The sequence below is a fragment of the Stenella coeruleoalba genome (assembly GCF_951394435.1).
Source record: "Stenella coeruleoalba genome assembly, chromosome: 1".
Classification (NCBI taxonomy): domain Eukaryota; kingdom Metazoa; phylum Chordata; class Mammalia; order Artiodactyla; family Delphinidae; genus Stenella; species Stenella coeruleoalba.
Window position 1 is genome coordinate 16290274 of NC_137169.1, and position 14062 is coordinate 16304335.

The window sequence follows — 14062 nt, forward strand, 5'->3', positions numbered from 1 at the left end:
TGGGAGAAAAGAAATGTTTGGTGTAGCCTGTTTCAAAAGGGCTGGAGTCATTTCCTGACGAGCCTAATTAGCTTTCCCAGCCCCTCTCCCGAGAGTTCCTCTGCCCCCCAGTTCTTACCACGAACAGCATCACTGGTGTCAATGGTCAGAGAGCATCAGCCCCCCGTCTTGCTGCAGTCAGGGTGACAGCCCTCAACAGGGCATGGGACAAGCCTGGGGCTAGTTGAAGGGAGATACAGAGACAGAGGTCCAGGGGCCTGCGTGCTGAGGGTCTGTGGAGGGCACACACAGCCCTGGAGCCCACAGGCAACCACTGCTGCGCCCCGGAAACACCCGAGTGTGCCCCAGGCCCTACTGGAGCATGAGAAGAGCCTTCCGGAGGGGGAGCGCAGACGTGGGGAGAGTTGAACTTCGCCCTGCTTCTCAGACTAACGGAGCACAACATGAGGGAAGCAAAACCCCTCCCAGGGGCCTTGTTTCTGTGACAACACCCGCCCCCAGCAGCTAGGCTTCATTTATTTATTTGTTTATTTTCCACATCTTTATTGGAGTATAATCGCTTTACGATGGTGTGTTAGTTTCTGCTGTATAACAAAGTGAATCAGCTATATCACCTAGGCTTTTGAAGAATCATCACTGCTCACCAGACTCCAGAAGCAGCATCTGACTCTGGCCATAACCCTGAAATGCCAGGCCAGTGTCGGGGGAGGCGCGTCCTGTGTGCTCTGGCCCACGAAAGGGCCTGGCATCTCCCTCCTCCATGGCCCCAAGGCCACCAAGATAAGAGGCCCAAAGAAAGACTCCCAAGGAACAGCCCGGCTGTGTTGATTACAGCGAGTTCCAGGCGGAACCCCTGTTCCCCGACACCTGAACACGAGCCCCATATGATCGCTGAGAGGAGGGGGAATGCATCGCCTCCCTCTCTCCTTCACTGTCAAGGTCAAACTTCCTTCCTCTCAGCTCCACACCCTGGCTGTTACCTCCGCTTGTTTTCCCACAAATGTTTAGTAAGTTCTGAAGGTTTGGAGGCTGCCGGGCTGGGTGTGGGGAGGCAGCAGGCAACACGGCCACGGGCACGGGGCCAGCCTGGCGGGTCAGGCGGACAGCAGTACGAGCATCGCAAGGCATCTGATTATACGTGGGGCGACTGCTATAAGGAGAAAGTCCAGGGGGGCTGGAGAGGATGGCAGGGGGAGGCCTGGGAACTCCCTGCCGGAGCCCTGGGGATGAAGGATGAGTTGCCTGTGGAGCGGCAGCGGGGGCTGTGCTGGGGCTGCCTCGCCCACTAGTCCATATCCTAGTCGCCCCTGTTCCCCCAGCACCGGCGGGCACACGGTGGCCCTCAGCGACGCTTGATGAAAGAACAGAGCTCAGGATCTGCTTCTGATGAGGACGGATGCCCTATCTGGGGGATGAGAGGGTGATGAGCCCGGTACCGCTGGAGGCTTGCACGGGGAGGAAATGAGGCAGGTGGGGCAGGAAGGGACAGGAGTGTGAGCCCCACCAGGGGTTAGCACATGTCCTCCCCCTCCCTCCCCCTGGCTTCCCACGCTGATGCTGGCTGGGGCAGGAGCCCCAGGAGCAGGTGAAGCTCCTCCACTGCCCCACAGCCGCCCCCTGGCTCCTGTGCCCATCAGGACAACCCATGGCACATTCTCCACCTCCTCTCCTTCCTCCTCACTCACAGGGCACCTACTACCTGGCAGGCTCCTTGGGGGACAGGAATCGAAGCGAGATGGCCAGGTAAGAGGCCGCTGCAACAGACCAGGTGAGCGATGGAGTGATGGTGGGGGCTTGGGCCAGGGTGACAGCACAGAAGGGGTGAGAAGCAGGGGGAACGCGAGAGAAACAGGAGTCAAGATGCTGCCAGGCTTCCTTGGCCTGAGCAAGGGGGTGCTAAGATGCAGAAACTGGGGATGGAGGGTAGGCTCGGGGACTGGAATAAGCAATTCGGTTTTAGATGTTTTAAGTTTGAGATGTCTATTAAACATCCAAGTGGAACCCTGGGGGAAGTTTATAGAGCTGTTGTCTTGAATACTTTCAGTTCAAATAGGCACCGGAGTATACACATTCCTTACAATGGCCTAGAAGGCCCTACAGCATGCATTCTCAACTGGGACAAAATTGCTCCTAAAGGCGGGGAGAGAATTAGTTCTTGGATGACAGAAACATCTTACTCTGTTTTTTTTTTGTTTTTTTTTTTTGCCACACCGCACCGCATGCAGGATCTTAGTTCCCCAACCAGGGATTGAACCCATGCCCTCTGCAGTGGAAGTGTGGGGTCTTAACCACTGGACCGCCAGGGAAGTCCCCCAGAAACATCTTATTCTTTTTATGCATACATACAGTACAGAAACAAGCATACAGTATATCCGTGGTATTAAAATTTTAGGCAGGAAGCAGTCATTAAAAAAGGTTGAGAGACACAGTCCTGGATGATTTGGGCCCTGCCACCTCCTGGCTGCCAGCTCTAGCCTGTCTTCTGTTCCTCCCCTCTCGATTCCATGCTCCTACCCCAGGGCCACCGTGCTCACTGTTCCTCCTGCCGGCCACACTCTGCCCCTCACATCCTTGTGGTCTCTTCTCTGCCTCAATTCAAGCTTCTGCTCAAATGTCCCCTTCTCTGCAGGCCCATCCTTCCTGATCACCGTGGCTACCATGACCTCTCCCTTCTCTGGCCCTGCATCCTACTTGATTTTCTTCAAGGCCCTAACTGTTCACAACCATGTTATCTATTAACTCATTTATTTGTTTATTGTCTGTCTCCCCTGTGAGAATGTAAGTTCCACACACAGAAAAGACTGTTGTTCCTCACAGGATCCTAGGCACCTAGGGATGCCGGCACACAGTTAGTGGACAGTATGCAACTGTTGAGAGAGTGAATGAAGGCGTGTCTGGGAGCGCCACAGAGAAAGGCATCCATCACTTCAGCCTGAGGGAGGAGGCTGGGTTTCAGAGTGAAGTCAGGCCCAGTTAATTTTCTCCTGAGGAAAAGCTTGGTTTCCTTTAAGACACCCCCCGGCCTGTTTACTTCTCAGAAGTAGGGAGCCGCCTGGAGGGATGGACAGGGCAGCGCCCAGGGCCCAGCAGGGGCCACGTGTTTGAGATGGTAGCGCTCCCAGGGCCCCAGTGGTCTGGAAACAATCTGGCAGCCCAGGACCAGATAATAGGACTCCCAACTGCCTGGGTACTTCCTTTTAGGGACCCCAAATTCCAGAAACTTCCTCAGTCACTTCCCCAAAGTCCCAGAGAGGAAAGACAGCATACCATTTAATCGGCCCGCTTCTTCCTCTGGGAGTTTTTATTGGAACTCCAGTTCCCACATCACCCCTGGGGAGGAAACAAATGCTCCAGCAGCCGGGAGGCTACAGAGATGGGGGTTCCTGGGATTCTGTGGCACTGCCACCGCCCCCCCCTCTGTGCTGCGGCCAGACCGGCTGGCCAGGAGCCTGTGGGGCCCCGACTCCACATCAGGGCAGGACCAGCGTTTGTTTTAGATAAAACCACAGACACAATTCAGACAGTCACAGGCCTCAGGAGCCCCATCCGGTGAGGGTAAGAGGGGGAGCTGATAAGGCAGTGCCTTTTTCTGTAGAAGAACAAAAATCATGATAAGACCATTCCCGTTTACTGGTGACTACCGCTCGTTAGGCCGTGTGCTGGGATCTTTTCATCACCACACTGACACCCTGAGGTGGACACGGCCACCCCGTTTCATACAGAAGGAAAATGAGGTCCAGGGAGACGAAGGAACTCGCCTATGGAGGCAGAGCTAATGGGCGGCAGGCCGGAATTTGAACCCACGCACTTCTAAGCCTCCCGGAGAAAACGAGCTACTTCCTCTGTGTGTGGGCATGGCTGCATGTGTGTATCTTGTCACAGCCGTTTCCACCAGCGTGTGCCAATTTATAGGCAAGAAGCTGGGTAACTGGTCCAATGTCACACCAGCGAGCAGAGGCCTAAGCTCTCTCTGCTTCCCTTTCCTCTTCTGCAGGTTGGCTTGGAAAACCGGAGGTAGATCTGAAGCAGTCCAGCCACCCCTAAGAAGCCCTGGATACCCACTCCCATCCTTGGATCAATTTATCCATCAGTCCATCTCACCACTCCCCAAGCATGAAAGAAAAAGCAAGGCCTGCTGCTGCAGGCGTGATATTGGATAGAAAGCATTTCAGATGCAGAGCTTGTCTGTAGAATTTCCCATGTGTACAGGAAGATGAAACTACATTAGACAGTAAATATTGGAAAAAGATCAAAATGAAAATAGAAGAGATGTCACAGCGTGACATGATTAACTGCCAAGTCACTGACAGTCACATGGACAAATTTAATGCTACTGGAATGATTCTGTGTGTATTTCTCAGGGAGACTGGTGTCAGGAGTAGAAGAAAGGGAAACCACTAACTTTTTCTTTACGGAATCTGTGTTACTTGAATTGTTACAACAAGCAGGCATCGATTTTTTTTTTCGTGATTAATCTTAGAATATAAAATGTAGTAAATATGACAAGTACACAAAATATAACTGTAGCTCAAGCCGGAGAGGCCCTTGGGTATCCACAGAAGGCATAACGGGAGAAGCAGGTTTGACCAAAGTCTTGAAGGACTGGGAGGTGTTCCAGATGGCAGAAGAGTCTGTGCTAAAAGCCCTAAGGCAAGGCCCAGCCTAAGGGGTGATGGGTCCAGCTGTACCTTTCCTGTGATGAAGTGAGGACACTCTTGTCTCCCCAGAGCCTACGAGGACAGCCCAAGCTGGCAGCTTGGGTGGATGGCAGAGTGTCTTTTGGGAGAGGCGTCTGTGTCTCGTGCAGCTGAGGTCACCCCCCTCCAGCCAGCAGGCAGCCAGAACATGCCACGGTGGCACCTGGCCCAGTTCAACCCACGTGCTACAGGTCTGCCTGGATTTCCTCTGAGGGCGCCGGAGTCAACTCACCGTTCACAGAAAGAAGTGGCTTGCCCAAGGTCACACAGCAAGTTGATGGTAATAGCTGTCCTGCCTGGCCAGCTGACACAATCCTTACGCCTCTGAATTGTCCTTCTTCTCCTAGAGAAGCTGCTCCCCAAGCCAGCCTGGACAGCAGGGCACCCCTGTGTGCTCCAATCCCCACCAGCTCCAGCTCCCTCCTGAGGCCTGCTGGCTGACCCCTTTGTCTTGGGGGAGCTGAAACCAGCCTGGCCTTAAGCCCAAGAATGCACTGGCCCACACTCCTGCATATTTTGGTCACCCACTCACCTACTTCCTGCCTCTTCGGGAGTCTCCAGGTATCAAAGTCCCAGGTATCAAGGCCCATAAGTGAGGCGCCGTATCCAGACTGGTTTCCAGGAGTGAGCCCGGGGAGAGGGGATGCCAGGATATGCCTTGTGGGGAAGCTCTCGGTCACTACGACATGAGGTGACCCCAACTACTGTGTTCATCAGGCCTCGGCCAGGTCTCCCCTGGCCTGGAGAACAATATCAAGCGGCCTTGGGGGAAAGGAGGTTGGCAAACCATACTTGTGGGCTGCCCTGTGACCGCTATGTGCACAGCAGAATCAGTAAAGAAAGAATACAGGCCTGAGGCCTCACAGGTCTGGGGCTGAATTCCAGCTCCACCATTTCCTAGGTGTGAGTCTCATCTGTAAAATGGGCGTATACTCCATGGCGTGAATAAAACAATACAAGTAAACAACCCAGCATAGTCATGGATACACCCTATCCCTCCTTTCCTGATGAGAAGCTCTATCAGTGCTTCTATAAGAAATAAAATAAGCAATAATTACTCTTTCTTCAACCACCCAATTAATCCTTAGAACACACCTGCCAATGCTCGGAGTTAGTTCCCACTGCATAGGTGAAGGGCTGAGGCGGGCTGAGCAGGCTCTCTGTAGTCACATAGTTTGTAGGGAGATGTCTGGGCTGGAGCTCATCCACCACCGAGAAGGGCAGTCCTACTCTGCCGAGCACTACTAGGTGCTGGACTCTGTGCTAAGCACTCTGACCCATCACCGTGAGACAATACCCAGAGTAACCCTGAGTGCTAGGTGGCACCGTTATTCCCATTTCACAGAGAGTGAATCTAAGTTGTAGAGAAGCCGGGTCACTCGTCCAAGGCCACACGTGATAAGCTAGCATGCTAGGGCTCACTCCTGATACCACTGGGCCCCGGCCCCGGGGTCAGGGTTCTGGCTGCTCCGTGCCCGGCTCAGTGCACTCCCCCACCCCTACCTTGACCCTCAGGGACAGCGGGGATGTAAGGCCAGAGCCCAGGACTGCTGCCTGCGGGGTAGGGGAGGGGGATGAGCTCGGTCCTGGCCTAGACCCAAGGTCTTCCTGATAGGACCCAAGATCCTCCTAGAACCAGCAGGATCAGGACCCATGGGGGTCCTACACAAGGGGCAGTTCTGGACCTGACTGGGGAGTTAGAGGGCCCGTCCGCCTTTCTCCCCCATCCCCTCTGGGTGCTAACTGCTTCCCCTGGCTGGAGACCCTCTTCATCCTGGACTGGCAGGGTGTCCTTGGCAAGCTTAACTTTTCTCAGGTTCCTCACCCATAAAATGGGAACCACAGTTCCTAAGTCCCAGGGTAGCTGTGAGGATTAAGGAGGCAGTGGATATGATGAGCCTGGTACAGAGCACGGCACATAGCAGACACTCAGCAAATGCCAGCCTCTTTCCTTCTTTCCTTCAGACTCTCAGAGCTCCGTGCTTCCTGCAGGCTCTCCCCAGCAAGATGGGCAGGGAGCCGTACTGCCCCTGGCACCTGCTGGAGGTGGTGTGGGACACGGAAAGGACACGTGACCAGGAGTCAGGCAGTCCCAGCTCTGCCACCTGCTAGCCTGTCTTGAGGAGCTTTCTGGACTTCAGTTTCCTCATCTACCAAGCGGGGTGAGCAACAGTTTCCTAGCTCCTACCCTACAGGGTCACATAGGGTGATATCTACAAAAGAGCTCTGTAAACTGAAAAGTACTGGGCAAAGGTCAAGGGTAAATAATAATGGTAAAACCAGCACAGACAGCAGCCACCACAATACACCTGGCCCAGGTAAAGCGCTTTAAAGACATCTTCCCATTTAATTTTCCAAACCTGGAGGAGGCATGGTTCCCATTGTACTGATGAGACAAGAGCCCAGAGAGGTTATGTAACTGACCCAAGATCACACAGTAAGTGGCAGAACCAGGACTTGAACCCAGGTCCCGGTGACTGAAGCAGAGGCACTAGCCCATCTCGTTATCCTATCTGGACTGTTCCCCTGCTTTGGTTGATGGTCCCTGCACAGTCCCTGGCTGTGTCTTTAGGTGCTGGGGAAGGGACATCCCTGAGTTCCAGTCTGGCTACCACAGACATATTTGCCTTTAGTTCTGAAATAAAAGGCTGGGTCCCCTTGCAAAGGCACTCGGGTAGCACAAAGCGCACAGGGGGCTTTGCTGCTCCTGACATATGGGGTTCCCTCAGCCCCGCCTTCACACACCACCCGGCTCTGTCCCTCAGGGAGACAAGCAGGGGGCTGCCAGGGGGCCCTGCCCAGCAGCTGCTGGGGGCCAAGAAGTGGTGGGTGGGTTTCACCCGCAGCAGCCACGCCCCCTGGGGCTGAGGTGGGGGAAAACAAGCAAAGGTCTCCTTAACCTAGTTTGCTTATTTCCACTTTTGTCTTAAAGACACAGTTGCCTGAAATTCATAATCATCAAATTAGACTCTTTTCCTATCTCATGAGAAGGTTTCTGTCCCTTTGGGAAGATCTGCCCCCTTTTAGGTATCTTCTTCAATTTACCTACTTTTGAGTATCAAGATGCTTTTTTTTTTTTTAAACTGAGTAAGTATTTGTCAAATCTAAGTTCTGTCATTGATGGATTAATTGACTGGCTTTTCATGACCTAGCCTCTCCCAGCATTTAGGGTCCCAGGATGGGGCAGGGGTCAGCAGGAGACAGGTATGGTGAAGGTCTCAGCCCTGAAGTGTTTAAGTCAGGACCTCTATAAGTTACAGCATAGGGTGTTTTGATTCCACATGGAGGAGCACCCAACAGGCAGATGTTAATTCAACAGACATTAACTAAAGATACAACTTCAAACAAGACCAACATGGGATTCTAACCTGAGGATGAAACAACCAACTACAAGGTCAACTAGAGGTGCTGAAGGCCTAACAAGGTATAAAGAGAAGAACTTCGGTTAGATGGCTTATCACGCAAGCTCGATTACCATGAGGCCAAGGAAGACTTCTGCCTACAATGAATAACTCTCAGATAAAACCGCTGTTAGAACTCTGATCAGCTCACAACCTTAAAATCTGATCTAGTGTGCTCAGCGTTCATTCCTTTTGCTCGTAACTTGCAAAACTCACGGTCAGTACTAGTCAAAACCTAAGGGAGAGCTTAAAGCCAGAAGAGCAATGACCACAGCTACCAGTTCTTGTGCACCTACTACATGCCACACATGCCACGTCAATGCTTCACACATGTGCTCACTCGTTCTCGAACCTCTGCAGTTTGGGTATTATTAATCCTGTTCTCATAGATGAAGAAAGTAAGGCTCAGAGATAAGTGGCTTGCTCGGGATCACGCAATGAATGATGGGGCACATTTAACTCAGTCTCACCTACTCCACAGCCCTCCGTCTCCCCATCCTGCCAAGCTCTTCCTTCAACCGGGCCTGGCCAGGTAGGTCTAGCGGACAGCCGTCCTCTGCAGCCCGTCCACTGGCCCCGCTGCCGGGTGCTTACCGAGGAGGTGCTTGATGATGGCTTGGTTGTGTTCCCAGAGGTTGCTGAAGGTCCCCCAGCGTGAGTGGCCGTCAGGCACGGGGTTGGCTTTGATCCAGCCGCCACAGGCATAGGTGAAGAAGTCCTGGCAGGGGTCCACCGTAGGGTCCATGGAGCTCAAGATGGAGCTGGTCACCGAGATGCAGGCGTCACTCAGGCACACCGAGGGGGTTCCTGGCAGGGGTCAAGGACAAGAGGCCAGTGAAGGGAAGGCAGGGAAGAGGCTACGGCAACATAGCGCAGGTGGCCTGGGGCTCTGGGTGCCATGCCCCACCCCAGCCCTGACCAAACAGATTTGGAACTGGACAGTCACTAGACCACTACGGAGGAAAGATTTCAGGAGATTTACGATCTCCTGATGTGTAAAATTAGACTTCTGTCTAGCTGCCTAAAATCCTTTCTATGGCTTTAAAAATTATCCTGAACCAAGGTGCTTCTTTTAATCAGTCCTTCCTTCCACAAATATTCATTGATTTTTTTATTATTCCCTGATGGTCAACAAATTTATTTGCTCATTCATGCATTCATTTATTCAACAAAATAATTACTGAGTGTCTTCCAGGTTCTTTACAGAATGTGTGTCTGTGTGTGTGTGTGGTATGTATGGTGTGTGGTGTGTGTGTGTGGTGTGTGTGTGGTGTGTGTGCATGGTGTGTGTGGTGTGTGTGTGTGTGGTGTGTGTGTGGTGTGTGTGTGGTATGTGTGGTGTGTGTGTGTGGTGTGTGTGTGGCGTGTGTGTGTGTGGTGTGTGTGTGGTATGTGTGGTGTGTGTGTATGGTGTGTGTGTGGTGTGTGTGTATGGTGTGTGTGTCTGGTATATGTGGTGTGTGTGTATGGTGTGTGTGTGGTGTGTGTGTGTGTGTATGTGGTGTGTGTGTGTGTGGTATGTGTGGTGTGTGTGTGGTGTGTGTGGCGTGTGTGTGTGTATGGTGTGTGTGTCGTGTGTGGTATGTGTGGTGTGTGTGTGTATGGTGTGTGTGTGGTGTGTGGGGGGTGTGTGTGTGTATATGTGGTGTGTGTGTGTGTGGTATGTGTGGTGTGTGTGTGGTGTGTGTGTGGTGTGTGTGTATGGTGTGTGTGTCATGTGTGTGTGTGTGTGTGGTATGTGTGGTGTGTGTGTGTATGGTGTGTGTGTGGTATGTGTGGTGTGTGTGTGTGGTATGTGTGGTGTGTGTGTGGTGTGTGTGGCGTGTGTGTGTGTGGTGTGTGTGTATGGTGTGTGTGTGTGGTGTGTGTGTGGTGTGTGTGTATGGTGTGTGTGTCGTGTGTGGTATGTGTGGTGTGTGTGTGTGTGGTGTGTGTGGGGTGTGTGTGGGGTGTGTGTGGTGTGTGTGTGGGGTGTGTGTGTGTATATGTGGTGTGTGTGTGTGTGTGGTATGTGTGGTGTGTGTGTGGTGTGTGTGTGGTGTGTGTGTATGGTGTGTGTGTGTGGTGTGTGTGTGGTGTGTGTGTATGGTGTGTGTGTCGTGTGTGGTATGTGTGCTGTGTGTGTGTGGGGTGTGTGTGGGGTGTGTGTGGGGTGTGTGTGGGGTGTGTCTGTGTATATGTGGTGTGTGTGTGTGTGTGGTATGTGTGGTGTGTGTGTGGTGTGTGTGTGGTGTGTGTGTATGGTGTGTGTGTCATGTGTGTGTGTGTGTGTGGTGGGGATATAAAAGGCATAGTCCTTTCCTCCAAGAGTTAATAATTTAGCTGGGGATACACACATTATACAAGAAAAGTAAAAAGACGACAGTAGGAGAAATGTCTGTCATTTATTCTACCAACATAGACCGAGGATATTTAGTCCATGCCAAATGGGTGATGCAGACAATACGGTGCCAGGACTCAGGAAGAAAGAGAGAGTCTTAGGAATAGAAGGAACTATGAAACATCATTCCCCCTGAGTACAAGGCAGCAGAGTTATCTCATTGAATCTTCTAAAAAACAAAAATGAAACAACCCTAAGAGATCACTTTAAGGCCATCTTTACATATAAGGAAACTGGGGCACAGAGAGACTAAGTACCCTGCTCAGTGGCCACTGGGGTTTGAACCCCAGCCTCTCTCTGCTATGCCTGCTATGGGCCTGGAAGGGAGCCCTCCCGGTGATGACTGGCCCAGGAGGCAGGGCAGCCCCATCTGTCAGGTGCTGCCACGAGGAGGGATGGGAGCTGGCGCAGGTGGGCAGCGTGGAGGGCTGCCGAATCCTCCAAGTGCCCCCAAAACCCAGGGCACAGAGGAACCAGCTTCCTTTGAGCCGGTTCTCACAGGACATGGGGCAGAGGCAAGAGGAGGGGGCCGGACTCCCGAGGCGAGGTTGGTCGGTGGGCTCAAGCAAAGGAAGCACACGGCGGGCAGCCTTAGCCGTGGCCCAGCCCCAGGTGACGAGATGAAGCTGACTGCAGGAGATGGAGGCTGTGACTAAGCACACAGGCCCAGCCGCACCGCCTGTTGACCCAAGCTGACTGGCAACAAGAGGGACCGTTTCCTGATACGGGGGCGACACCCCCGTTGGAGGATGAGGACGCCAAGGCTCTGAGCAAGTGAACGGAACAAGGTCGCTCTGTGGTGTGGGAGCGCCCAGGCTGACCCCACTCCAGGCTGCTTCGGCAATGCCAAGGCCGGGGTTTTCCCTCACCACCCCTTGACCAGTCGTGCCAGGGGCTGCTGCAGCCCTTCTGGCGCGTTCAGTTCCCCACTGCACAGGGAGGAAGGCAGCAGGGCAGGCGTCAGGGGCTGTTTCTTAGACCTGGGTTCAAATCCCAGCTTTCTGCTTCTGGCCTCGCGCAAGTGGCCTCGTCTCTCTGAGGGTCGGTTTCTCCATCTGGAGATGAGGAAGGACGGTAGAACCAGTTTCACGGTGATGATGATCTCATGGCTGGGCGGGGGGCTCAGCTCCCTGGAGTCTTAGGGTCCATTGTTCCCAGGCCAATCCTCAGAGAGCAGAAGAGAATGCATGGGCTGGCAGGGTGGTCTTCCTCTCACTCGGAGACACAATGCCAGCTGGGGCTGGGCAGCCTGTGTGCTTATTAACATCTGATGACAAACCCAAAGTCCTGAAGGCTGACAAAGGGCTCAGAACAGTCGCACAACAGCACAAAAATCAGGGCGACTCTATGTCGAGGTAATTCCTTGTTTTGAGATGACCGTACAACAATTAAAGATTATTGAGCCCTTAGGCATGAAAATAGAGAAAGGAAATGGTAGGGGACACGGCACCATTTAAAATATCTCTAAATGAGAACTTGGAGTCGCATGCCCCACTTCCCGACTAAGGGAACGTACCAGAATCTTTATGGGGGCAGGGGATGGGGGGAAAGAATTTCTGTGTAGTTTGAAAAAGCCTATTCACTATTATGATAAAACTTCATATCTGGAAAAGGAAAAGAATACCTATTGTTTTTATACAACAAACTGCAGGAAGTAAAGCTTGACAAATACTTGGCTGGGGGGAAAACCCAGAAGCCAGCTGTTAAGAGGGTGATTCTCAGGGAGCAAGACACCTCAGAATGTGTGTGTGTGTGTGTGTGTGTGTGTGTGCGCGCGCGCGCGCGGTGTGTGTGTGTGTGGTGTGTGTGGGCGTGTGCGTGTATGTGTGTGTATGTGCGTGTGTGTGAGAGACAGTCAGAGAGAGAGGTATTTGTAGTTATCATAGGGGGACTTGGTTTTAAACCAAAATAAGAAGCCAGCCCCCAGGAATCAGTCTGAGAGGCTTGAGTTCTCCGCTAAGCACCTAATCTGCTAGGCACACTGCAAGGTACCCAGGTGGTACTTAAGCAACAGTCACTTGATTATTTAACTATTACTGGTTTGTAGATGCTTTACCAACTATCCTTGGCCTAACAGGTGCTTAATGTACATGTGATTAATTAATACACGGTTTCCAGGCCCCCTAATCTCCTGTCAACACGTTCAAAACTCAGCTCAGGCTCCCTCTGCTCAGGGAAAACTTCCCAGACCCTCATCCTTCTCTGTGCCCCTTGGCTGCCTGGGTGTCCGCTATCTGAGCACAGACCATGCTATGTCATGGCCGTCTCCTTGTCTACATCCCCCATTAGAATGTGAGCCTGAGGGTAGAGCCAGCATCTTACTTGCATTTATAGTTCCTTTGCCCAGCATTGAACTTGGCACCTAGCAGCTATCCAATACATGGGTTTTTTTGTTTTGTTTTGTTTTTTGCAGTACGCGGGCCTCTCACTGTTGTGGCCTCTTCCACTGCGGAGCACAGGCTCCGGATGCACAGGCTCAGCAGCCATGGCTCACGGGCCCAGCTGCTCCGCGGCATGTGGGATCTTCCCGGATCGGGGCACGAACCCATGTCCCCTGCATCCACAGGCGGACTCCCAACCACTGCATCACTAGGGAAGCCCCCCAGTACATGTTTGTTGAATGAATGAATGGCTGAGTGCATAAAAGAGCTTTGTCCAGGCCTTGGTCACCACCGGTGGATGCAGAAGATATTTCTTCCCTTTAGGACGTGAATGATCCGTCGAGCAGGTCCCAGATCCAGCTCACAGACTCGTCCGGATGGTGCCTGGCCTCGACACTAAGTAAGACACTTCAGAGTATTTTCCAGAGAATTTATCGTTTGTTTTGCTGTCACTGCTTGCAAAGCATCTGTAAGTTTCTGGAAAGGATGGTGCAGCAGGAAGGTGGATAAATATGTATTTAAGTGCCCAGACATAACTTAAAGGTGAGTCTTTCAGAATCACCAGAATTTGCGTTGACTGATGTTTGCACAGATGTGGCTGATGCCAGCCAGCACCTGCTGCTGGGTAATGAGGTTATTGTCAGTATCTGGGGAGGCCTCTGCTTTCCCAGGCCCAGGCAGCTGATGAAGACACATGAATTGGCTCAAAGGTCACCGGATCCCCGGCCCAGCTCCACCCTGGGGGAAGAATTCCCCTCACCCAGGTCCAGCCTGGGGAAAACCCTTCTGCAGCCCCGAGGTGGAAGGGACAGACAGAAGCAGGATTCCTCCCTGCGGGCCCCACCTGGCAATGAAAGAAGTGTTTGGGGCCCAACCACTAGAAGCCAGGCCTTGGGGGCTCCCTTCTGGTTTCTGATGGAGAAACAGCCTGGGAACTCCTAGGGGCAATCTCAGGGCAATACTGCCTGCTGGAGTCTAGCCTGCTCCCCATTCACAGGGCCAAGAGCTGGGCAGACGAGGCTGGCTAGGGCCTATACTTCCAGGCAGGGTGTTCTGAACTAAACCTGATTTAGCATGAAGCAAGATGGCGGCTGCAGCAGGACTTCCCTGGTGGTCCAGTGGTTAAGGCTCCGCGCTTCCAATGCAGTGGGCGCGTGTTCGATCCCTCGTAGGGGAACTAAGATCCCACATGCCTTGTGGTGT

General features: G+C 52.8%; 1 protein-coding gene and 1 long non-coding RNA gene across 6 annotated transcripts in view; one reads left to right on the top strand and one right to left on the bottom strand.

The window, feature by feature from the left end:
- Positions 1-14062, bottom strand: part of ECE1 (endothelin converting enzyme 1) — a 115037-nt gene that overhangs the window by 32719 nt on the left and 68256 nt on the right. For all 3 annotated transcript variants that reach the window (XM_079916810.1, XM_079916809.1, XM_079916811.1), the window contains exon 4: positions 8693-8905. In XM_079916810.1, the coding sequence (XP_079772936.1) occupies positions 8693-8905 (213 nt within the window). The remainder of the gene's footprint in view (positions 1-8692; positions 8906-14062) is intronic.
- LOC307183776 lies at positions 1021-8648 on the top strand. 3 transcript variants are annotated; one of them, XR_013827603.1, is made up of 4 exons: positions 1021-1585; positions 1688-1768; positions 3995-5273; positions 6663-8648. It is a non-coding gene; the product is annotated as an uncharacterized lncRNA (long non-coding RNA). The 3 variants fall into 3 exon arrangements; XR_013827604.1 differs by having other exon boundaries at positions 3995-5258; XR_013827605.1 differs by lacking the exon at positions 6663-8648 and having other exon boundaries at positions 3995-5755.